Raw genomic sequence first — 25,904 nt, 5'->3', positions numbered from 1 at the left:
TTTTACAGATAAAAAGCCTAAAGACATTGTGAGATCTGCTGGAGGCCACTAATTAGTACCAGGGCCAAGCTCTCTGACTCCAAGTTCAAGTTTCTCTTCATCGCAACAATGGGACGCTTGGAAGATCCCCAAGGCCCTGGAACCTCCCTCTTTATGTAATCTCCTTGAAGGGGCAGGGTTTTTACCTGGTTTGCTCCTTGCTGTAATCTGAGCACCTACAATTCTGCCAGGCACAGAGTAGGCACTCAATATATGTTTGAGTGAAGAAAATGGATTAGTAAAGACGCGCCACTACTTGTCCTGTGTCGGCTTCGGGATTTCATCTCCGCCCCCCACCCCAACTCAGTCTTCTTCCCACGCCCCGTTCGCTCCTCCGGCCACAAGAAGGCACTGTCGGAACCGACCCCACCTCGCAAGGAGCTGCGGCCTTCTTGGCCCCGCTACACCATCGCTGGTCGAAGGGCGGGTCGCGAGGAACCGGAAGTGCCGGAGCCGCGGGAGCCCCTCGAGCCGTCCCCGCCGCTGCCTTTAAGTACCGCGTTCCGTCTGAGTTACCGCCGGCGCTGGTGTCGGCGCGGAGGAAGCTGCAGCCGGGTCTGGAGAGGAGACCGAGCGGCATGAAGCGGCGTAGGCCCGCTCCGTAACGCGCGCGTCGGGACCGTCCGGGCGGGGCCGGGTCGGGGGAGAAGGTGCTGTATCCGCCCCCTCTCCTTACTCTTCGCTCGCGAGGCTTGTGCCCCAGCCCACCTGGGCCCTCCCCGCTTCCCCGTGGGGGCGCTCCGCATTCTTCTGGTTGGCCCGCCCCGCGGTTTACCGGCGCCCTGCCCTGCGCGGGCCGGAGACCGCGGCGGGCCCCCCCTTGCCGGAAGAGGAAGCTGAGACTCTGAAATTCCGAGTCAGCCAACGTTCACTGGGCACCCCCTGAGCGCTGGGTGCTGGCCTTCGGACCTCCACGTTCGTTATCTTAATTGAGCCTCGCTGGGTTTGGGAGTCGGGTACTGGCGGGGTTTACAGATGAGGAAACGGAACGGAAGCCCACGGAGCCGAAGGGATTTGCCTAAAGCCCGACTGTGATAGATCGGATTTGGACCGAGACGTTCTAGTTTCTCTGCCGGTTGTCTTTTCTTGATGCTGCCTCACTCTGGATCGATTCCCTCCTTCCCCTGCTCACTAGCCCCCTCGCATTCTATTTCACCCATCTGGGGCAGGGTACTTTCCTTTCTTAAGTTTTTCTTGCGACACAGTTTTCTTCTAAGACTTCTAAGATTTGGCCTCTCCCCAGTCCCTTTCCTTGACATGTCTCATTCATAGCCTCCAAAATCTTTGCCCACTCTCTGATAATTACCTCTCAACTACCTGGAAACCCTGAAAAAAAGAGCTGAGCTTCAGTGAGGCTTGAGGTGTTTAAATGGACGATGATTTGGCCCTTGGATTAAAAATAGTGAATATTTCAGTGGGTCCAAATTCAAGAGTCCTGACCGAAGCTGTTTTCTAATTCAGAATGCTCTTCTCTGAGGGGCTTACAGTGCATGGGAAGGTGTCCTGACCTTGTACGTTGTTGCGGTGCTGTCATAACTTCACCATTTTCCCTTCACCGGCCCGCGAACTTTTTTCACCACGTCTCTCCACCACCACCAGCTTGGGCTGGGCAGAGCCCAGAATTAAAAATGATAAAGTAACAGATGTAATCACAGACCCTCTTTTTCTCTTACTAAGCCATCATTTCAACAATCTGAATGCTTTCTTTTCCAGAAAAGTTACCTAACTCAGTTATTTTCAGAGTGTAATGGAAAGGAAAGAAGCATAAGTGGAATGCACTTAAAATCGATAGTACATTCTGTATCTTGTGAAAATCTTAAATTATTCAATGCAATTAGTTTCCTTTCCTCAGGAATATAGGCCTGTTCTATAATTCTTCCTTAAAACATATTTGTTGATTTTAGAGAGAGAAAGATTGATTTGTTGATCCACTAATTTATGCATTCACTGGTCGATTCTTGTACGTGCCCTGACCACGGATGGAGTCTGCAACCTTGGTTATTAGGACCATGCTCTAACCAACTGAGCTTCTCAGCCAGAGCCTATTCTGTAATTCTCTATGGTTATTCTATGGACTGTCCTCTGTCTCCAACCAGCTCAATGTGTATTATGTAAAATTATACAGTTGTATTATGTAAGGTAGGAACAGTACCATAGAAATTAATTTTGTTAATCATGTTATTTTTGAGGATTTGCAATTGCTAAGAGTAGCCTCACATCTATCTATATGCGTTTTATAGTTTTTAAAGCTTTTCTATAACTTTTAATGTATGTCTGGATATTAAGATACTGTTTTGAGTAAATTGGCTATACATTTCTGAAATAATTTTATAATTTTAATCTAAAATGCACATACAAAATAATTCAGGCATTATATTTCAATTAAATAGAATATTTCTGTATCAGTTTTAAATACTATTTGAGACGTTTAAAATTTAACCTTTTTGGCCACATCGGATTCACTTTAATAATGATCAGCAGCCTTATAGCTTATGTCATCATTTTGGTGAACAGGTTTGGATGGTAACAAAAGGAAGACCCCTGTGAGAAGAGAGCAGGATGAGTGGAGGGATCTATGCTTGAAGTTGAGTCCCTTGAAAAAGATCTCTTTGAATGTGGAAGAGATCTGAGCAGATGAAAATACAATCAGGTAAGCACCAGGGGAGGTCCTTAAGGGAGGAGGCAGGTGGGGCAGTGAGATGCTGGTGCCGTTCTGACAATGTGTGCTAACCCTGTGTTCCAAATTTTGAAACGAGAAAACTTGAGTCTCCTATTTTGAGAATGTATCTGTATGTAGATGTTATGGAAACCTTGAAATTAAATCACTGTGTTTCCCAGTTGTATAAATTAATTAGAATATATATATGGTCTTACCTAGAAAATGCAGGATGTACATTCACCATAAGCATGAAGTGGTAGTGTCATTTGAACTATAAAATGTGTGTGTGTGTGTGTGTGTGTATAGAAAGACAGAGAAGTAATCCAGGGACCTTGTACAATTTAGGAATACCAATAAATTTGCTTAAGTGCAAGCTAATGCAACTTGTATATAGGAGAGATGTCAGTCAAATGAATGATAACTCCAGAAGCTGGGCAGGAAGACTTCAGCAGTTTGTGTGCTTTGTTCCCTGTTCTGTTCCCTAGCCCTGTTCTTGCAGGTGAAATTCCAAATTTAACACAGGGGAAGTTGAGGAAAATGAGCCCAGTTTTTGTAGCTGCTTCTCTCATCCCATTAAACACAAAGTTAGATACTTTGACATATTGCAACAATTTTCAACCTTTTTCATCTCATGGCACACCTAAACTAATTACTAAAATTCTATGGCACACCAAAAAATATATTCTATTTTTTGCTGATCTGACCCAAAAAAGGTGTGATTTTTATTTATTCACACTGGAAAACTATTGTATTGGCTGTTGCCATTGCCATTTTTTTGATGGCCTAAGCAAAAAGAGGTCAGTGCCCCTAACTAAATAGTCAGGTATTGCATGTTTTAAATATTCTTGTGGTACACTGGTTGAAAATCACTGCCATTTGATAGAACGTAGACCTACACTAGCTTTTAGGTGGGCAAACAACCACTTTTGTCAGTTACAGCCACTTAATATCAATGTGCTGAATACCAGTTGAACTAAATGACATTTTGTCCACACAACTGTGCCATGTGGATTTTAGTCATTGGTGGTAAATGCCCGGTTGTAATATATATAAAGTTGTAATGATGTTATATGTTGTATACCTTATATAACCCTGCAGTGGCGTTTCTGGCCACTTTTGGTACTATCACATTGCAAATGGTAGTACAGTTTGTTGTAACATAAAAAAAGACACAGTGTTAAATGAACTAAACGGCTACACAGTTTAGTTCATTTGCATTGCCAAATTTTTTGGCACCAGGGACCAGTTTCATGGAAGACAGTTTTTCCACAAACTGGGGTGGGATGGAGGGGAGACAGGAGGTGGAGCTTAAGTGGTAATTAGAGTGGCATCGCCCGCCAGGAGGAGGGAGGTTGGGGGCCCCTATCATAATGCACTTTTTAAAAAATACATATATTTTATTGATCATGCTATTAGAATTATCCCATGTTTCTCCCCTTTATTCCCCTCTCCCCTGCACACCCCCTCCCACCAGCATTTCCCCTACCTTAGTTCATGTCCGAGGGTCATACATGTAAGTTCCCTGGCTTCTCCATTTCCCATACTGTTTTTAACCTCCGCCTGTCTATTTTGTACCTACCATTTATGCTTCTTAATTCCCTGTACCTTTTCCCTCCTTCTCCCTCCCTGCTGTGGTCCATGTGATCTCCATTTCTGTGATTCTGTTCCTGTTCTAGTTGTTTTGCTAAAATATTGTTTCTGTTTCTGTTTTTTTGTTTGTGTTTTTAGATTCAGTTATTGATAGTTGTGAGTTTGTCGGCATTTATTGTGTTTTTAGATTCAGTTATTGATAGTTGTGAGTTTGTCGGCATTTAGTGTTTATAGTTTTGATCTTCTTTTTCTTAGATAAGTCCCTTTAACATTTCATATAATAAGGGCTTGGTGATTAGGAACTCCTTGAACTTGACGTTATCTGGGAAGCACTTCATCTGCCCTTCTATTCTAAATAAAAGCTTTGCTGGATAGAGTAATCTTGGATGCAAGTCCTTGCCTTTCATGACTTGGAATACTTCTTTCCAGCCCCTTCTTGCCTGCAAAGTTTCATTTGAGAAATTGGCTGATATGATAGTCTTATGGGCACTCCTTTGTAGGTAACTGTCTCCTTTTCTCTTACTGCTTTTAAGATTCTCTCCTTCTGTTTAATCCTGGGTAGTGTAATTATTATGTGTCTTGGTGTGTTTCTCCTTGGATCCAACTTCTTTGGGACTCTGAGCTTCCTGGACTTGCATGCCTAGTTCCTTCACCACTGGGGAAATTTTCCTTCAGTATTTGTTCAAATAAGCTTTCCATTTCTTGCTCTTCCTCTTCTCCTTCTGGCACCCCTATGATTTGGATGTTGGAATGTTTAAAGTTGCCCCAGAAATTTCTAAGCCTCTCCTCATTTTTTTGAATTCTTATTTCTTCATTCTGTTCTGGTTGAATTTATTTCTTCCTTCTGCTCCAAATTGTTGATTTGAGCCCCAGTTTCCTTCCCTTCACTCTTGGTTCCCTGTATATTTTTCTTTGTTTCACTTTGCATGGCCTTCACTTTTTCCTCTCTTTTGCAACCATACTCAACCATTTCTGTGAGCATCCCAATTACCAGTTTTTTGAACTCTGCATCTGATAGGTTAGCTATCTCCTCACTGCTTAATTCTTTTTCTGGAGCTTTGATCTGTTTTTTTCATTTGGGCCATATTTCTTTGTCTTGGCACACCTGTTATGTTGTAAGGGGCAGAGCCTTAGGTATTCACCATGACAGGGTGAACCACATTGCTGCATTGTGGTGCTGCAAGTTGGGCAGGGGTCAGAGAGGGAACAATGCAATTTTCTGGGCTCTTGCCCTGCTTTCAGTCACTTCCCTTGCTTCCCACAAGTGGATTATGCCCTTTCAGGTGCTGATTCCTGGGTGGGTGGGTAGGCAGGCTTGTGTACGTTCTAAGATCCTGTGGGCCTCTCCAGTGGACTCTCATGTGAGACAGGGAGTTTCTCCTGGCACCGTAACCCCCACTGATTTTTATAGCCAGTGGTTTTGAGGCTTTAGTTTCCCTGCACTGGAACCCTGGGTTGCAGAGTCTTTCTCACTCCCCAGTTACTCCTCTCAGCTTACCCGCATGTGAATGTGAGATGTCCCAGTCCGCCAGCCACCACCTTATTATGCATCTTCTCTGCCCCAGCTTCCTGTGTCTGCCCCTCCTACCAGTCTGGATGAATGTTTCTTTAACTCCTTGGTTGTCAGACTTCCATACAGTTTGAATTTCTGGCACTTCTGGTTGTTTTTTTGTTTTTGAATTGGTTGTTATCCTTCTTTTGGTTGTGCAAGGAAGCAAGGCATATCTACCTATGCCTCCATCTTGTCTGGAAGTCTCTGAACATCAACTACTTCAACTGTTAAAGCCACTTAAAGATAGGAAGTTTTTTCCTCTCATCTAATTGGGGGAGTAACACTTGTATAATCTGTAATAATACATAAATTCCTTGTAGTCTAGAGTCCCACAAATGATCTTAAGATAGTGATATCTAGGAAAGAGCAGAAGACAAAAACTTACCAGCCAGTTAAGTCTTTTGCTCTTTTATTTCTTGGAGTTCCAATTAAAAGGAAACAGTATTTAGGTTATCTTGGGTAAGTGCCCGAGGAAAATTATTAAAAGCATGTTGTTTGTGACAATTTTATCACTTTTCTAATTGGTCATGATTATTTTTCTTAGCTAAAGAAGTCCACATTTATAAATGTGTTATTTCTTAAGGTGCAGAAGCACTTAACTCCCGTGGCACATTCAGCTTCACTGTTGACATGCTCTTGGATGGAGCTTAACAGCCAACTGGCATGTGGCCTGTTTCCTTCCAGTGTGGGAAAGAAAGAAGGAATTTTGGCAAGAGATACCTAAGGAGAGCCTTTTAGAAAGGTTCCCAAAGGGATTTATAGTCACTGTGAAAGACATGACCTCAATTTTTTTTTAAATCTCAATTTTAAACTGAATATAGAGAAGGGGGAGCTGTTGCTTTTCTTACTAGGTTTCATTGCAACTGCTGAAAAGCATTTTTTCCTTGCCTCTTTTTGAGGGGATGGGTACAAAAAACTGGTAGAGCTTCTGAAAGTCTCGACATTTGTGAGTATGCTGATAGCCCTTACAAATGAATTTCACACAATCTGTACCGAGTCAGCAGGCTTGATGTCAGCCGATCAAACACATCTCAGCAGACCTGTTGCTGTTCAGTATGACATTTGAAAGTTTCAGACTGCAACCCCAGAGAGTCTTCCCACTGTGTTCATTCTGATAGGGCTGGGGTCCCCATCACACTGTCATTCTGACACTGCTCCATGTGTTTTGTTTTTCTAGGAAAATGCAACATGGCAGCAGCTATGGAAACAGAACAGCTGGGTGTTGAGATCTTTGAAACTGCAGAGTGTGAGGAGAATATTGAATCAGGGGATCGGCCCAAATTGGAGCCGTTTTATGTTGAGCGGTATTCCTGGAGTCAGCTTAAAAAGCTGCTTGCTGATACCAGAAAATACCATGGCTACATGATGGCTAAGGCACCGCATGATTTTATGTTTGTGAAGAGGAATGATCCAGATGGGCCTCATTCAGACAGGATCTATTACCTTGGTGAGTATGAAGTCAGTTTCTGAGCAGAAATGCTTTATTAATTCAAACTTAGAAGCTAGATACAATTGGTGAATTAAAAATGTGTCAGTGATACTATTAAAGGAAAAAAAGCTTCTTTGAAGAACTTCAGTTTTGGTGCTGTTTTAATTTTGGTTTGTCCTGTTAACTTTATTTTACTTTAAGGTAACAAATCATGGATTGATCACAATCTTATTTTCAGTGTCAAGTTAAAGATGCCAGAAATTACCTTCCTATAGCTGGTTCAAAATTCCTCTCCCTAGCCCTGGCTGGCGTAGCTCAGTGGATTGAGTGCAGGCTGCGAACCAAAGTGCCAGGGTTGCAGGCCATGGCCCCCAGCAACCGCACACTCATGTTTCCCTCTCTCTCCCTCTCTTTCTCCCTCTCTTCCCTCTCTAAAAATAAATAAAGAAATCTTAAAATAAAATTCCTCTCCTTAATAATGGTCAACTTAGGAGCACAAACTCTGACACCATTAGTTTATTCCCACTTTTAACATCTGCTGCTTTCATTTTTTTTAAACCATGACTGGTTTTGGTCTCTTCTTCCAGAGTCCATTCAGTCCAGATTTAAAGTCTATCTTAATTAAATATATCATACCACTGATTAAATTTTTTGTTTATTAAATTTTTAAATGGGTTTCCTCCTCTTTCTCGTGTGTGTGTGTGTTTTAACAGATATTCTCTGGAGGAATCCATACTGGTAATTATAGATTCATTCTTTTTCTTTTAAACAACTCTAGAGTATTCCATTGTATAATTGTGCCGTATTTTACTTAACCGGACCTCCAATAATGGGTATTTAGGTTCTCCTGTTTTGCTATTACAAAAGCTGAAGTAGAGTCCAGGTCAGGCACAGCTGGAGTATCATCTTGTGAACCAAAAGGTCGTGGGCTCAATTTCTGGTTGGGACACACGGCCTCAGTTGGGTTCAGTCCCCAGCTGGCACGTTCGAGGGGTAGCCGATGGTATGTTTCTCTCACGTCAGTGTTTCCCTCCCCCTCCCTCTTAAAAAAATGAGGTAGCGAACATCACAGTATTAGATCATTTTGTATATGTGTGAATTTACTTACAGAACTAATTCCAAAGAGTGGAATTGCTGGAACAAAAGTGCATATATTCTGAATTTTTATTGTATTGCAGAATTGCCTCTCCAGTGAGCTTATAGAGTTTATATTCCTATCAGTATTGTATCTAAGTATCTATTTCTCCACACCTGTTTCAACAGTGAGTAATCAAAATGTTTTATCTTTTTCAATCTGTTTAGTGAACAACAGTCTCAGTATAGGTTTTTTTAATTATCATTTTTTAAATTGAGGTATAAGTAACATACTAGTTTCAGGTGTACAACATAATGACTCAATATTTGTGTGTACTGCAAAATAATCACCACAGTAAATCTAGTTAACATTAATTTCTTACATGGTTAACAAAAAAACTTTTCTTGTGATGAGGATTTTTCAGATCTACTCTCTTAGCAGCTGTCACATAGGCACTACATACAGTATTAGGAGCTACAGCCCCCATCCCCATGTCCCCTCGCAGTGTGCAGTCACATTCTCTTAGGGGTGAGGTCAAGCATCTTTTCACATATTTAAAAGACATTTGTATTTCTTGTTTCTTTAACCCATTTATAGTCGTTGTCTGTGTCTTATTGTGTTGTGGGTGTTTTTCTTATTGACTTAAAGCATTTTTTGATATGATGAGGTAATTAATCCATTGTGATATTTTCCTTCGAGGTTTAATTTGGTTTTTGCCATGTAAAGACTCTTTTCTTTTGGAGTTAAATTTTTATTTTTATGTAGTTTTGCATCATTTAGAGAGGTTTTCCAAACTCCAACATTATATTTTTAAAGAAATCTTTATGTATATATTTTCTAAGATTTTATTTTAGAGAGGGGGAGAAGGGGGAGGAAGAGAGGGAGAGAAATATCTTACGTTCAAGAGATCCATTGATCAATTGCCTCTCGCACACCCCCCGTCTGGGGACCTGGCCCAAAACCCAGGTACGTGCACCAGTTGGGAATGGGCACCAGTTGGGAATCGGACCATTGGCCTGTCACTTTGCAGGCTGGCACTCAGTCCACTGAGCCACACCAGCCAGGGCAAGAAATCTTGATATATTTTGGACATTCTGTTTTGTTCCATTTATCTGTCATGACAATACTGTGCTGCTGCAATTATAGCTCTGTATGTTTTACTGTTTGATAGCACTAGTCACTCTTCATCACTCTTTTTCATACTTTTTTTACTATTTTTGTTTGCTTGTTTTTCTGTGAGAACTTAAAATTGGTTTGTATAGTGCCTTTCCCCAAATTCTGTTTATACAGTTTAAGATTATACTATATTTATAGATAAAGTTAGGGGAAAATGGCAGTCTTTAGAATGTTGAGATTTTTAAAAATTTGTATGCCTTTTCATTCGTTCAAGTCTTATATCCATTTGAATTTAAAATTTTTTCTCAATATAAATATATTGTTTTAAATTGTTTTAATATACATCAAACAATAACTAGTGTATTATCAGAAAATAAACAGCAGGAAAAGCCCATTTTGTGCTTATACAGATGGTGTGTTATGTACATAGAATGCCTTGGAAATTTTAAAGAATTTTAAAGTTACAGTTGACATTCAGTATTATATTAGTTTCAGGTGTACAGCATAGTGGTTAGGCACTTATATAACTTAAGAAGTGATTCCCCACCCATGACTTGGAAATTCGTATTGGTCATGGACGAAGCCAAGGAAAATATGATAGAATAAGGAGAAGTTTTAAGAGGGGCAACTGAAATGGTAATGGGAAATGTCTCACATTTGAGGATAGCTGAGAACCAATTTTTTTCATATTTGAGGGCTGAAGACTCATAGGGCTTAAGGAGGATATGATCACATTTATTGTAGTAAAATTATAAATGGTATAGATTGGTGACTGCAATCTTAAGCATTCTATAACAAAGTAACTCTGGAATATACAAAATAGATTTACAGCAAGAGCATGTGCTGAAGTAAATGCCAGCTTGTATTTAACTTTTTACTCCAAAAGGCAACACAAACTAAGGAAGGTTTAAGAAAAGTTTAGGAAAATAAGGGCAAAGGAAGATACGGATATTTCAGGGCTCATCTGGAACCTTGCATGGGGTGTGTGGAGGTTGCCCTGCCCTTCCGCAGACCGACTGCGCTGCCTTTGTCTGAAGGTCCAGGCTGAGACTGCGTTCCACCCAAGAGTTTCTTGCTCTGACTATGAGATTTATTTTCTCCTTCCTTCACTCGCTCCTAGCTTTTTGGAGGTGATACATTTCTAATGCCATTTAGGGTTCAAGGGCTTTTTTTTACTTTGAGTTTTCTTTGGTTCACATCTTCAAAACCAAAGTGTACCAGTATTTCTGTTCTCTTTTGTAGATAGGTCATTGTACACAGCTGTCATCTTCCCATTCAGTTATTGCATGATAGACTTGGTTGGCTTCTACTTAATACAGACCACTTTCCTTCACCCTTCCCCAATAGAAGACTAAGAGATTTTTAGCAAATCAGAGAGCAGTTTGGTGTTGTTTTAATATGAGTACACTTTAATTTGAAACTTATTAGTGATTACATTTGTACTGAAGAAAAACTAGAATTTAGTTAGACCTATATATATTGGCACAGCAAAAAAAGAGATTTAGTCATCTGAATTTGTTACAAAGCATGCTCATTTGGAATCTCATGAATCTTTTGCCAACTTGTAAGAGACTAACAATTTTCAAAAAATATAAAATGATATTTGTCCATATATCATTTTATATACTTTTGTGTTTGTTTTGAGAGGGACTAAGATCTGAATATCAGAATGAAACATGAGCATTCTTCTGTGAAGTCTGAGTTTTATTGCAGCAGATTCCCATGCATGTGGCGTGTGCACCTCCTACTTGTTAATGTTTATTATAGATCCCATAGAGAACAAACATTTGCAGATACAGAAGACATTTGGTACTTACTATGATTGCAGTAGATCGCTATTTTAAAAAATGATTTTAAAAAAGATTGTTTTCTCTTATAGCTATGTCTGGTGAGAACAGAGAAAATACACTGTTTTATTCTGAAATTCCCAAAACCATCAACAAAGCAGCAGTCTTAATGCTTTCGTGGAAGCCTCTATTGGATCTTTTTCAGGTAGGATTAGACATCGTTATTCCTGAGATTTGGTATATGTTTTTAGCATTTATTTAGAGGCAGAATTTCAAATGGGCTTTTATATTTGAAGTAGATGTGAATCAGAGAGCATACTTTGATTACCTGAATCTTTTGCATATTATTGAGTCTTGCTTTATGACCCAGAATATGATTCATCTTGGTAAATGGTCTGTGTTTACTTGAAGAGATTATGTGTTCTGCTGTTGTTGGGTCTATAAATGATCATTAGATCAAATTGGTTTATTATACTGTTAGAATCTTCCATGTCCTTACTGACTTTCTGTTTGTTCTATCAGTTATTGAAAGAGAACGTTGAAATCTTCAACCGTAATTGTAGAATTGACCATTTTTCTTTGTGGTTCCATTAGTTTTTGCTTTATTCTTTTGAAACTGGTTAGGTGTATAAGAAGGTAGAATTATTGTGTCCTCCTGATAAATTGAATCCTTTATTTTAGGAAATGACCTTTGTTTCTAGCAATATTCTTTACTGTGAAATTTACTTTAATATTTATACAGCCATTCCAGCTTTCTTTTTATTAATGTTAACAGGGTTAGGGTTTTGCATTCTTCTCTTTTTTTAACCAGCTTTACTGAGATACAATTCACATACCATGCAGCTCACTTAAAGTATACCCAGTTCAGTGGTTTTTAGTGTATTCACGAAGTTATGCAGCTATCCTCAAATCTAATTTTAGAACACTTCATCATCCCCAAAAGAAACCCATTAGTAGGCACTCCCCATCTCCTTCCACTCCCTACCCCAGGCCTGAGCAACACTAATCTTCGAGTCACTGTAGATTTGCCTCTACAATATGTGGGCTTCCATGACTAGTTTCACTTAAACACTGTTTCCTGGATTGATCTACTTTGTAGCAAATAGCAATACTTCATTTATTTTTATGGCTGACTAATATTCCATTGTATGGCTGTACAGTAGCCCCCCCACACACACTTATTTGTTGGGGATATGTTCCAAGACCCCCAGTGGATGCCTGAAAGCACAGATAGTACTGAGCCTTATATATACTATGTGTTTTCCTATACATGTAATACAGTTTATGTATACTTCTGATAAAGTTTAATTTATAAATTAGTTACAGTAAGAGCTCTGGCCAGTGTGGCTCAGTTGGTTGAAGTGTTGACCTATAAACCGAAAAGTCACAAGTTTGATTCCTGGTCAGGGCACATAGTTAGGTTGCAGGTTTGATCCCTGGTCAGGGCGCACACAGGAGGCAACTGATCGATGTTTCTCTCTCACATTTATTCTTTCTCTCTCCCCCGCAACCCCTTTTCTTTCTCTCTAAAATCAACAAACATATCCTCAGGTGAGGATTTTAAAAAATATATATTTTTAAAAAGTGGTACAGTGGCCCTGGCTGGTGTGGCTCAGTGAATTGAGTGCTGGTCTGAGAACCAAAAGGTCTCTGGTTCGATTCCTAGTCGGGCACATGCCTTGGGTTGTGGGCCAGGTCACCATCTGGGGGCATGTAAGTGCAACCACACACTGATGTTTCTCTCCCCCTCTTTCTTCCCCCTTCCCCTCTGTCTAAAATAAATAAATGAAAAATTTTTAAAAATATATTTAAAAAGTGGTACAATAAATACAAGAAACTAGGGGAGCTTTTACCAGGATTCCAAGGTTGTTCCTTTTTTAATCTCATCTAACATTATTTCAGGTTTGCAAGTACACATCTGTATTTGCCATCTTTGAAAACACTTTATTTTCAGTGTGCAGACTTAATTTCGGAGTGGTATATTCCTTCTAAGAAGCTTATCTATACCTTGACCTATCTCTCTCTGTCTCTCTCTCCCCCCCCCCCCCAAGAGAGAGGGAGAGAGAGAGAAACATGATTTGTTGTTGTACTTATTATGCATTCATTAGTTGATTTCTTATATTGCCCTTTTTGAAGAAATTAGGCTACTTGCTCAAAGTCAGACTTCTAGTGAGGGCCAAAGCCTAGATTCAGACATCTTAACTGCATGTAAAACTGCTAAGTACCATTTCAGTAATGTAGAAGATCGTGAATGCCAAGCCAAGGTAATGAGATGTAGTTCTTGTTCTCAAATGTATATAGCGATCATCTAGAGACCCTTTACCAAGATATCTTTCAGCAGACTCCCTCAAATGAATAATCTACTTAAAGTTGCTGGCAAATTCTGGGGTCACTGAAACTGTGGACTTAATATTGGAGATGCTAGAATTTCAGTGCTAAAAGCAAAATCAAGTTTCAGAAGTCTGAAACAGGTGATTTCTCTTTTCTTTTGCATTAGGCAACACTGGATTACGGAATGTATTCTCGAGAAGAAGAACTGTTAAGAGAAAGAAAGCGTATTGGAACAGTTGGAATTGCTTCTTATGATTATCACCAAGGAAGTGGAACGTTCCTCTTTCAGGCTGGCAGTGGAATATATCATGTCAAAGATGGAGGGCCGCAGGGGTTCACTGTGAGTTGGCAGTATTACTCATTAAACATATTTTTGGGGTCCTAAAGGTTATTTGCACCCAAATCAGAAAGTTAATTAAACAAACCAAAATACTCTGTTTACCCATCAACTAAGAAATTTAGTAGTAAAGAAAACAAGAAATTTGGGTGTTAATTTTCAATTTTAAGAGTTCATTTTTCCAGTGACACTAATATACAGTTTTTAAATGCTAAAAACACTTGCTGTGTAGTAAAGATGTAGTAAAGGGCATCGGTGCCCACTTTTCCAGTGCTGAGGGACATCTGGGAGGGCATTATCGCAAGGCAGTCCATTTTTGGTATCCTTAAAAGCTTAATTCATCTTAATAAATGGTTTAAATGTGCGGTTTTGTTCCAGGCAATTTTTTGTGTGCTACTAGAACTATTCTTTTGATAGAATTGTGATGACTCTGGCTTTTGTGAGATTTTTATGAGCCAACTATTTTATATTGGTAAAATGAATTTGAAGTGTTTAATAAATAAAATAAGTGTTTAATAAAAGTATTTCATAAAAACTATTCTATTAAATAGGTTTGGGCAACAAAATTTATGAAGTGTTATTATATCATCTTTATTTCCTCTCCTGTTATGCTTAGCTTTCTAATCATATTTTAAAAAATGAGTCCTTTCTTATAAGTTAAGGAATACGAAAATATTTTTTCTGGAGTGCAGTTATCCCAAAATGTATAGTTGACATTTTACTTGGAATTATTGTTTTCTAGGAAGAGTACTGGCAAATGAGTATGTGTGTATTAACCTGATTCTTGCCTTAAAATGTTTACTTTTCTAGCAACAACCCTTACGGCCCAATTTAGTGGAGACTAGTTGTCCCAACATTAGGATGGATCCAAAACTATGCCCAGCTGACCCAGACTGGATTGCTTTTATACATAGCAATGACATTTGGATCTCCAACATTGTAACCAGAGAAGAGAGAAGGCTCACCTATGTGCACAATGGTAATGACAGTTCTTAAAACCCCCTTTTCTGAAAAGTATTTTTAAAATGTAATTTGCTTTTGCTTACATTTTGAAAATGAAGCAAGGTGGATAATCTTTATATTTTCTATTCAGATCTCTAAAACTGAAAAAGAAAACAGTGCAGACAGTAAGTAATATTGGAGATATTACTTACGTATTACCTGTGCAGTGCTGCCTTGTGTTAATGTTCACTCCCGGACAGCACAGCAGTGGCACCCCTGGTGTGATTGTTCTCTTAGCCAAGTGAGACTGCCAGAATTTCCCCACCTGTTCTCAGTAAAATAAAATTTTAAACAGAAAAACTAATACTGTAAGAACTACCTGAAGATTTATCTCCCCTTTTTGGAGAAGCTACTTAGTTATATTGTCGTAATAGGAAAAACAGGACTTTGTAGAACTACGTGTATTGTGGGAATACTTAATTTTTATTGAAGTAACTGTAATAGTCCTAAGCACTACTCAAAGCACAGAAAAGATGTAGGCGTTTTCCTCTGAAGCTTTCATGCAAATGAAAGATGGGAAATAATGTATTGCTTTTTCTTTGAACATATGAAACAGAGCTTCAAGATGAACTCCATAATGAAGAATGGTCACTCTGATAGTTTATTTGTCCAACTTTTGCTTAATGTTCACAAAGTTGATTTATTGGGCATCTTCCTTAAGTTATTTAAGAATATAATAATGTATTGACAGCAAACATTTTCTTCAGTAGAATAATCAGTATTATAGAAGAAGCCTTTTCCTGAACAATTGATAAAAAGACCACTGAATTAGGAGTCCAAAAACCTGTTCTATTAGTCAATCCACCAAAATACATTAAGCTCCTATGTGCCAAACATTGTGGCAGGAACTAATGGTGCAGAATTGAATAAGACATAGATCTGGCCCTCAAGGAAACCATATAAACAAATGACAGCAAAACAGAATGATGAGAGTCAAATGCAGGGTGTCGTGAGAGCACCATGGAGGGGTAGCAATCGGGAAAGGATTCCCAGAAGAGAGGGCACCTGAACTGATCTTAAATAACTGCACAGTAGCTAGTACACTACAGGTGCGGAGACGGGATGAGAACGGTCTTGATGCAGAAGGTACCGTGGTGTGTGTAAGGAGTTAGAAGCAATGTGATGATCCTAAAGCACAGGGTCTGAGTCAAGAAGTGGGGATAGGTAAAACTGGCAGGTGAAAAAAGCCAGGACAAGGGTAGACTCTAGCTCATGTAAATGGACATGGTCTTTGTTATGATATAGGGGACCGTTGAATAGTTCTGGCAGTGGAGTGGTATGGTCAGGGTCATACGTAGATTATGTAACTTTTTAGAGTACTTTGTGAAAGTTATATTTGAGAAGCACATGACTAGAGACAGGGACACCCAAGTTTGACTTGAAATTATTTAGGTTTTATGGCCTGAAACTAGAGCATAGGATAGAGAGAAGGGGTAGAGTAGGGAAATTTTTAAGTAAAAAGTATATTTTTGGTGTTTAACGGTTCTCCACTTGGAGGGAATTAGAACAGCTACCAATGGCAATAGAAAGATTAGGTTGGTAGTTAGTAAATCTAGATTGGAAATCTTTGCATTTTTTTTATGCTTTGAATAAACTTTGAACACTTATTATGTCCTAGTTATTGTACTTGAGCCTGGGGCTGCAAAGTCTTAATGATAACAAATTAATTAGAAGTCAAGAAATCTGTTCTAACTACTCAGTCAAACAAAAATCAACATTAAGTGCCTGTGTGCCAGGCAATGGGGCAGAAACTAAGGGTACAGAATTGAATAAAATATAGTTCAGGCCCTCAGGAAACTGTAGAATTAAGACATGCTTTAGTCTATTTTTTTTCTTCTGTAGAATTGTTTTCCACATAGCATTATTGTGAAGACTGGCAGAATTCAAAGTAGACAGCATTGAAACACTGCAGAGTTCCTTATAGTGTTTCTATTTTTTCTTTTGTGTACATGTAGGTATGTGGTATATTTATTAATTTTCAGGATTAGTATAGTAGTTAAAAATACAACCTAGAACCAGACTATCTAGATTTAAGTCCCAGATCTACCATTTTTTAGGTCTGTGGCTTTAAGTTATGTAACCTATCTCTTTGTTTCTATATCTGTAAAGAAAGGTTAATTAATAACATGTCACCATAGGGTTTTCATGAGGTCTTAATGAGGCAATATTTGTGAAGTGTTTAGGACATCGTCTGAAGCATAGTAAGTGCTTTGTGTTTGTTTAGACAGAAAGGTAAGTAGAGAGGGAGCATCATCATTACTCCCCTTATTCACAGCAGCTTTTCATGTGAAAGTCTGCCTTCAGACCGGTTCAGGCAGTCAGCGGGCAGTGTGTTTGTGTTTGCGCTCCGTGCAGTGTATTAGAGGAACTTAAAAGTCATATTCATGCCACCCTCTACTATCAAATGATGTGTCTCGCTGAGAGAACAAGACGATGCCATTTATTCATTTAATAAGTAACTTAATAAGCCCTGGCTGGCATAGCTCAGTGGCTTGAGCGCGGGCTGCAAACCAAAGCATCGCAGGTTCAATTCCCAGTCAGGGCACATGCCTGGGTTGCAGGCCAGGTCCCCAGTGGGGGCCACGTGAGAAGCAACCATACATTGATGTTACTCTCTCTATCTTTCTGCCTCCCTTCTCCTCTCTAAAAATAAATAAATAAAATCTTTTAAAAATTACTTTATAAAAAAATAAGTTAATAATTAAGATCCGAAATAAGTAATAGGGAAATATAAATGAGTGGTACTTATTTTATAAAGGAGAACAAAATATAAAACAGTTTTGGGGGCATAACTTTGGGGTAGTTGAAAGATCCAAGAAAACTGATCACTGGTTTTGGCTATATCATTAAATTCCAAGATTTAAAAAGCTTTAAAAACTCAGATTAGTTTTCATTAGCTTGGTGCTAAAACTTATTTGGTAGCAAAACCTGACCTAACCTGACCTGAAGCTATTTATAATCTTAATCCTACTTAGTGTGTGTATTCACGTATTTGCTGCAGGAATGAATATTGGTGTATTAGATTACAGGGTATTTGATTACCCTGCTGGCGATGTTACATAATAACACAGTCCACAAGTAGTACATGAAAAATCCCCCAAATTCTGAGTTCCCTTTTTTTTTTTTTTTTTTTTAAGATTTTGTTTCTTTCCAGAGAGAGGGTAAGTGAGGGAGCGAGAAAGGGAAAGAAACATGAATCGGTTTCCCCTTGCGTGCCCCCGACTGGGGACCTGGCCTGCAAGCTGGACATGTGCCCCTACCAGAAATCAAACTAGGGCGATGCCCAACCCACTGAGCAATACCAGCCAGTGCTCCAAACACTTCTGAACTCAAAAATTTTGGGTAAGGGATTATTGGTTTATACTACATATTTATTTCAGACAATATATAGAAAATACAGACAAAAATAATAGGTAAAATTAAAATCACTATGAGATATTACTCTATATACCCATTAGACTGGCTAAAGTCAAAAAGATAACATCAAGCCCTGGCTGGTGTAGCTCAGTGGATTGAGCACGGGCTGGGAACCAAAGTGTCCCAGGTTCGATTCCCAGTCAGGGTACATTCCTGGGTTGCAGGCCACAGCCCCCAGCAACCACACATTAATGTTTCTCTCTCTCTCTCTCTCTATCTCCCTCCCTTCCCTCTCTAAAAATAAATAGATAAAATCTTTAAAAAAAAAGATAACATCAAAGGTTGGAGAGGCCCTTTCGTCACACATTTCCACTGAGCAGATGACATAATACAAATACTTTGGAAAACTGTGGCAGTTTCTTAATAGTTAAACATATACTCACCATACTATGCAGCCATTCCACTCCTAAGTCATTATTTAAGAGAAATAAAAAGATATATCCTCAAAGATTTTTTTTTCTTAGCAACTGATGGTCAATTATTCAAAAGGTTAATTTAAGCATCTTGCAGTGGTTATTTCAACCCTGATTCCTGGCTCAATGCTGATGGAAGTAATCTGCTTAATCTCAGAAGGACTGTGGAAGTGGATCCTCATCTGAAAACGATCCCGAGTCTAAGACTTTCCCCACAGAGAGTTTTTCTCGTAGTGATTTTCAGAGTCTTGGTAGGCATCCAAACTGGTCTTTTCACTTCCCAGTTCTTATCCTTTGCATCTCTGAGCAAGTCAACATGCATGTGCTCCAGAGATTTTACATTGCAGCTGGTTAGAGTAATTGTAAGTCAGTGAATCACCACCTCTGGTTCCATTGGTGTTTTTCCAGTATCTTTAAAAGGCATAGCTGTGGCGTTGCTGCCTGACTGACCCGTTCTCAGTGAGAGCAGTCAGTGGTGCATCAGAAGCAGGAGCAGGCGGAACAGCTCTGCTACAGCTGCCACAACGTCTTCCTCAAAGAGCCACAATGATTCTTATACAAGAATGATCATGGCACCTTTTTTCATAATAACCAAAAATTGGAAGCAGCCCAGATGCCAATTAACGGATAACTGGAGAAAAGAACTGTGGTATACAGTGGAATAACACTTAGCAATAAACAGGAGGGAATTACTGGTACATTGATATCACATCGTGTTGATGCAACATTGATTGATCTCGAGCAGACAGGCACAAAATAGATAGTGTATAATTTCATTTATGTGCTGTTCTAGAATATGCAAAACTGACTCATGATGATGGAGATCAATCAACAATTGCTTCTGGGCAGGAATGTCCATTGACTGGCAACGGGCATGAGAAAGCATTCTGGAGTGTTGGGAGTATTCTGTACCTTGTTAGGGTTTGGTTATACAAGTATATGCATTTCCCAGAAATAAAAAGTACACTCAAGATTTTATAAATTATAAACCAGTTTTTTAAAAAAGCCTGTCCATAGTCTCACTATTTAGAGAAAACCACATTTTGGTTTAAATGCCAACACATTTTAAAATACATGTTTGTGTAACATTTTTATAAGTGGAATTACATGCTTTTTTGTTATATTGTAAACATTTCCTCATGTCACAAAATCTTACGTAATTACGGCTTTGTGGTTTTATTGCTTTTGTTTTTTTTATTTTTTAAATATGTTTTATCAATCATGCTATTACAGATGTCCTGTTTTTTTCTCCCCTTTATTCCCAACTGCCCTGCACCCTTCCTTCCACCAGCATTCCCCCCATTAGTTCACGTTCATGGGTTGTACTTATCTTTGGCTTTTCCATTTCCTATATTATTCTTAACCTCCCCCTGTCTATTTTGTACTTACCATTTATGCTTCTTATTCCTTGTACCTTTTCCCCCATTCTCCCCTCTCGCCCTCCCCACTGATAACCATCCTTGTGATCTCCATTTCTGTGATTCTGTTCCTGTTCTAGTTGTTTTGCTAGAAACATTGTTTCTGTTTTTGTTTTTGTTTTTAGATTCAGTTATTGGTAGTTGTGCATTTGTCGTCATTTAATGTTCATAGTTTCGATCTTCTTTTTCTTAGATAAGTCCCTTTAACGTTTCATATAATAAGGGCTTGGTGATTAGGAACTCCTTGAATTTGATCTTCTCTGGGAAGCACTTTATCTGCCCTTCCATTCTAAATGATAGCTTTGCTGGGTAGAGTAATCTTAGATGCAGGTCCTTGCCTTTCATGACTTGGAATACTTCTTTCTAGCCCCTTCTTGCCTGCAAGGTTTCATTTGAGAAATTGGCTGATAGTCTTATGGGCACTCCTTTGTAGGTAACTCTTCTTTTCTCTTGCTGCTTTTAAGATTTTCTCCTCTTTAATCCTGGGTAGTGTAATTATGATGTGTCTTGGTGTGTTTCTCCTTGGATCCAACTTCTTTGGGACTCTGAGCTTCCTGGACTTGCATGCCTAGTTCCTTCACCACTGGGGAAATTTTCCTTCAGTATTTGTTCAAATAAGCTTTCCATTTCTTGCTCTTCCTCTTCTCCTTCTGGCACCCCTATGATTTGGATGTTGGAATGTTTAAAGTTGCCCCAGAGGTTCCTAATCCTCTCCACATTTTTCTGAATTCTTGTTTCTTCATTCTGTTCTGGTTGAATGTTTATTTCTTCCTTCTCCAAATTGTTGATTTGAGTCCCAGTTTCCTTCCCTTCACTATTGGTTCCATGTATATTTTTCTTTATTTCACTTTGCATAGCCTTCAATTTTTCCTCTATTTTGTGACCATATTCAATCCTTTCTGAGAGCATACTGATTACCAGTATTTTGAACTCTACATAAGAGAAGGTTGGCTCTTTCTTCATTGCTTAGTTGTATTTTTTCGGGAGCTTTGATCTGTTCTTTCTCTTGAGCCATATATTTTTGTCTCAGCATGCCTATTGCATAGTAAGATGAAGAGCCTTAGGTATTCCCTAGGGTGGGGCAACCCACTTTGCTGTGTTGTGGTGCTGTATGTGAGGGAGGGTTATGAGAGGCAACAATTCAGCTTGCTTGGCTCTAGGCTGGCTTTCAGTCACCTCTCCAGCTATCCCTAAGCAAAATGGGCCCTTCTGGTGCTGATTCTGGACTTGTGTATGTTCTAGGACCCTGTGGGTCTCGCCAATGAACTTTCTTATGAGGCTGGGAGTTTCTCCCGCCACCACAACCCTACAAGTGTTTACAGTTAGAGGTTTCGAGGCTTTATTTCCTTGTGCTGGAACCCAGGTTGCACTGTTTGCGTCACCCCCCAATTGTTCCTGCCAGCTGCGGCCTTGCCCTCACTGTCTGCTGCCTTGTCTTGTGTCCTCTCCACCCCAGCTGCCTGTCTCCGCCCCTCTTGCCCATCTGGATGGCTGTTTCTTTTACTCCTTGGTTGTCCAGTTTCCATACAGTTTGATTTTCTGGCAGTTCTGGTTATTTTTTGTTTTTAAATTTTTTGTCCTTTTGGTTGTGTGAGGAGGCAAAGTGTATCCACCTACACCTCCATCTTGGCTGGAAGTCTATTGTTTTTGCTTTTAAAGCACAAGTTCTCTTCTAACTATTTGCTGGAAATTTTAAGTATAAAACAGACCAAAACTGAGCTGCTCTGGTTGAAGGAGAGGGAGGAGGAATCATGAATTATATGATTTGTAAGACCCATTGTAGGTCTAAAGATGTACCTCTCTGTATAGAAGAGTTATAAGCAATGTGACCCTTTACATGTGTTTTCCATGATTCTAGCTACATTGGAAAATAATAACATTCATGGAGCATATACTGTGGTTCAGACTTTGTTCTAACTGCTTTATGTGAATTAATTCATTTAATCCTCATAACAGCCTTAAAAGGTAGGTTCTTATTCCCATTACAGATGGGATACTTTAGTGGAATGAGATTAGGTGATTTGCCCAAGGTCAGTCAGTCAGTGATGGAGTCCAGATTTGAATTCAGCCTATTTGGCTCCAGAGTTCACCACTGTACCACAACTGCCTTTGAAAATTAACTGAATCGTTCTGCTTTGTACCCATGAAAAGACAGAGAACGTCCTGTGATAATTTTGCCTTTTCTGTTTATCTAGAGCTGGCCAACATGGAAGAGGATCCCAGATCAGCTGGGGTTGCTACCTTTGTTCTTCAAGAAGAATTTGATAGGTACTCTGGCTATTGGTGGTGTCCAGAAGCTGAAACAAGTAAGCGGGTTCAAAATTATACATTATAGTTCACTAAAAGCTTTAGGAGATTCAATTGCCAATTACTTAAGTACACAGATTCTAAATCCTGATGTGTAGATTCTGAAGTGATGAAGATTAGAATCTACTAGTGGTTATTTAGAATGTGTAGGCTGTATTCCACCATAGTGAATTCCAGCAAAAACACTGGTGCTGTGGTTCATTGATTTAGGCCCTTCAACTTCCCTTGCCAATTTTTCATCTAGAAGCTTGTCTTAGTAATATTTGTGGCAAAATACAAAAATACCATACCTTAATTAGTTGTAGGATTGACTAGGGAATCTTTATGTACAAATGGCCCAATTAGTGTTTGAATGGATCAGAAAAAGGCACAAATTCCTCATTTTTCTTGGTGAATTTACAACTCTTACTGCCTGAGAAACAGCTGTCTAAAGCAGTGGCTGAGCATGACCCAATGAGAAATTTGCTTTGCATTCTAATACATTGTACAATATACTATCATATGAAACTAGAAAATAAATGTTACGAAGTAATACTTATACTTATGTGTAACATACTTATGTGTGTTTTTTTTTCTGTTGTATTTTTTAACTGTTCTGAGTGGTGGTTGTTCTATATCATAGTTGTAATTTTGATATGGTTGTGTGAAGAGGTGAACCATGTCTGCCTGCACCGCCTTCTTGACCAGAAGTTATTCCTGTTGTTGTTTTTAACTGGTTATGCCTCATCAATAGATTTCATTAGTGGACTATAATCCACTAATGGATTACAGCTAGCATTTGAACACTTCTCTAAGGGACCGTGAAAATAAAATTATTTTTAAGCCATGTCTTAGATTTGGACATTTTATTTGAAGATATAAAGTGTTTTTCTATAATTGTACTTTTTAGGGCAAGATTTTGTCATGAATTAGAGAAACTGTTCAAAAAACTGGACTCTATTCTAAAGTAGCATTTATCTTGTTATAGGAAGTATTACAAATGTAATTAATTCATTTTTTAATAAGCAGTGCATGTTAATGTATACAAGAACCAGAGTGTTTCACTGGTGTTTTCCAGTTTTAACTATATATCTATACGTAATTAGCTTCAGTTTTTTTCCTCCAAAAGGCGTTAACATTTATTAACTAGTAAGAATGACTTAGCAGAAATTCACCTTGCCACTGCAAAGACTAGTAATATTTTATATATAAAAGGTAGTGTACTTTATATATAAATTATTTTTACCTTGGGAAATATAATACTAGAGGGAATGGTCAGTTATGATTGCTTTCTGGCATAATTCTAAATTTTCGATATTTAAATTCCTTTTAAGCTCCCAGTGGCAACAAAATTCTTAGAATTTTGTATGAAGAAAATGATGAGTCTGAGGTGGAAGTTATTCATGTTACATCCCCTATGTTGGAAACGAGAAGGGCAGATTCGTTTCGTTATCCTAAAACAGGTACTGTATCCCACTGGCATTTTATATTCACTCGTTTCTGCTTTCCAGACAAGAGTCTCTCCGCAGCCATCCAGAGTTACAGTCAACATTGGTTGTTTGTGCCCTTGGTAAGGACGGGTGGGTGGTTAAGTGTCACTGGGTAGATTTTTTAATCACAGACTGGTCCTTTTAAATTATTTTCAAGGTTGAGAAGTGCACAAAACTGATCATTTCAAGGAGGGAATAGAAAGGTGTCTTTGCTAGAAAATTAAGATTTTTTTAAGGGATTAAGTTCTTAATAAATTGGTAGTTTTCCCCCCATTTTGCTGTTTATAGCATTTCAAAATGATACAAAATCTCCCTTTATTTCATACTAACTGTTGATGTTTTCAGCTTCTTTTTAAATTATTTATTTTTAGTTTTCTTTTTTTTTGTATTGCTTTTTAGAGAGAGAGGAAGAGAGAGTGAGAGAGAAAAGCATTAATTTGTTGTTCTACTTATTTATGCATTCATTGGTTGGGTCTTACATGTGCACTGACCGGGGATCAAGCCTGCAATCTTGGCACATTGGGATGGTACTTTAACCAACTGAACTACCCAGCCAGGCAACCTCCTTTTTTTTTTTTTTTTTTAAATAATATAAAAACTAAGATTTTGCAATGGAGTTCTAAAATTCTTATGCAATGAAGCTCTGACTCTGTAGTAGTCTGAGTTAACTTGAAGTGTAAAGAGAATCGATCTGGTAAAATTTCAGTAATTTTGGATATGCATTTTTATTCATTTATATCTCTTCCTAAAGGCACAGCAAATCCAAAAGTCACTTTTAAGATGTCAGAGATAATGATTGATCCTGAAGGAAGGGTAAGTAGAAAATGTTGAGTTGGTTTTTGCATGTGTCATGTGACTGGTCGGTCTAGTGTAGATCTTAGGTACACAATCATTTGGGGGGCTTGTTGGTCATGATTTCAGTTTGACCTTATTTTCCATTTTCAAAACTTCCTGCTGGTTCCCAAAGATATCCCCATAGGAATTTGGGGATATGCACATATACCACTGCTTTCCAATAGTTTCTCTTCTTTGCTTTTTTTAATCTCCAGATCAGTATTTTTAAAATATTGGTTATTGACTGGTAAATTACCTTCTGTGTTGGATATATGTCTTTGATATATTAATATTCCACATTTCTCTTGTAGTGCTGCTTTCCATTTGGGCAGTCAAAGACTTATAAGCTGAATGCACACAGGATTAATTATAGACTTAATTAAGACTTATTGCCCTGGCTGGCACAGCTCAGTGGATTGAGCGCGGGCTGCGAACCAAAGTGTCACAGGTTCGATTCCCAGTCAGGGTACATGCCTGGGTTGCAGGCCATGACCCCCAGCAACCGCACATTAATGTTTCTCTCTCTCTCTCTCTCTCTCTCTCTCTCTCTCTCTCTCTCCCCCCTCCCTCTCTCTCTCTCCCCCTCCCTCCCTTCCCTCTCTAAAAATAAATAAATAAATAAAATCTTTTAAAAAAAGACTTATTAAAAAAGCTTTATTGAGATCTGATTCATGTACAATACAATTTACTCATTTAAAGTTTATAATTGCTTTTAGTACATTCACAGAGTTCTGCAACCATCACCATAGTCAATTTTAGAATGTATTCATCATCCCCAAAAAGAAACCCCACTTCCCTTAATTGTTATCCCCCAACCTCCCCGTGCCCCTGCTCTGGGGAACCACTCATCTACTTTCATCCTATAGATTTGCTAGTTCTGGGCATTTCCTATAAATGGAATCATACAGTATCTAGTCTGCTTTATTTTACTTAGCATCATGTTTTTTAATTTTAATTTTTTATTTATTGATTTTGAGAGAGACAGACAGAAACATCAATTTGTTGTTCCACATATTTAGCATTTATTGGTTGATTCTTATTTGTGCCCTGACTGGGGATCAAAGCCACAGACTTGGTGTATCGGGACAATACTCGAACCCACTGAGCTACCCTGCCAGGGCAGCATCAC

General features: G+C 38.8%; 1 protein-coding gene and 1 pseudogene across 7 annotated transcripts in view; one reads left to right on the top strand and one right to left on the bottom strand.

The window, feature by feature from the left end:
- Positions 1–463: 463 nt before the first annotated feature.
- DPP8 (dipeptidyl peptidase 8) overlaps positions 464–25,904 on the top strand; it is a 57,373-nt gene continuing 31,932 nt past the window's right edge. For 2 of the 7 annotated variants that reach the window (XR_004899282.1, XM_036009301.1), the window contains exons 1-9: positions 712–954; positions 2,554–2,689; positions 7,018–7,287; positions 11,340–11,452; positions 13,745–13,918; positions 14,726–14,894; positions 22,361–22,471; positions 23,786–23,914; positions 24,693–24,754. Coding sequence is in view for 6 of the 7 variants with exons in the window: in XM_036009301.1 (XP_035865194.1) it covers positions 2,653–2,689; positions 7,018–7,287; positions 11,340–11,452; positions 13,745–13,918; positions 14,726–14,894; positions 22,361–22,471; positions 23,786–23,914; positions 24,693–24,754 (1,065 nt within the window). In the remaining variant the exon portion in view is untranslated. Of the gene's footprint in view, positions 690–711; positions 955–980; positions 2,690–7,017; positions 7,288–11,339; positions 11,453–13,744; positions 13,919–14,725; positions 14,895–22,360; positions 22,472–23,785; positions 23,915–24,692; positions 24,755–25,904 lie in introns of those variants that run through there. The other 5 variants (XM_036009296.1, XM_028505485.2, XM_028505484.2 and 2 more) reach the window with 4 other exon arrangements.
- On the bottom strand, positions 18,600–19,337 carry LOC114491500 (annotated as a pseudogene).

The sequence above is a fragment of the Phyllostomus discolor genome, chromosome 1 (genome assembly GCF_004126475.2).
Source record: "Phyllostomus discolor isolate MPI-MPIP mPhyDis1 chromosome 1, mPhyDis1.pri.v3, whole genome shotgun sequence".
In the NCBI taxonomy this organism is placed as follows: domain Eukaryota; kingdom Metazoa; phylum Chordata; class Mammalia; order Chiroptera; family Phyllostomidae; genus Phyllostomus; species Phyllostomus discolor.
Note: the sequence above shows the minus strand (reverse complement) of the source record. Positions and strands in the feature narration are given on the sequence as shown.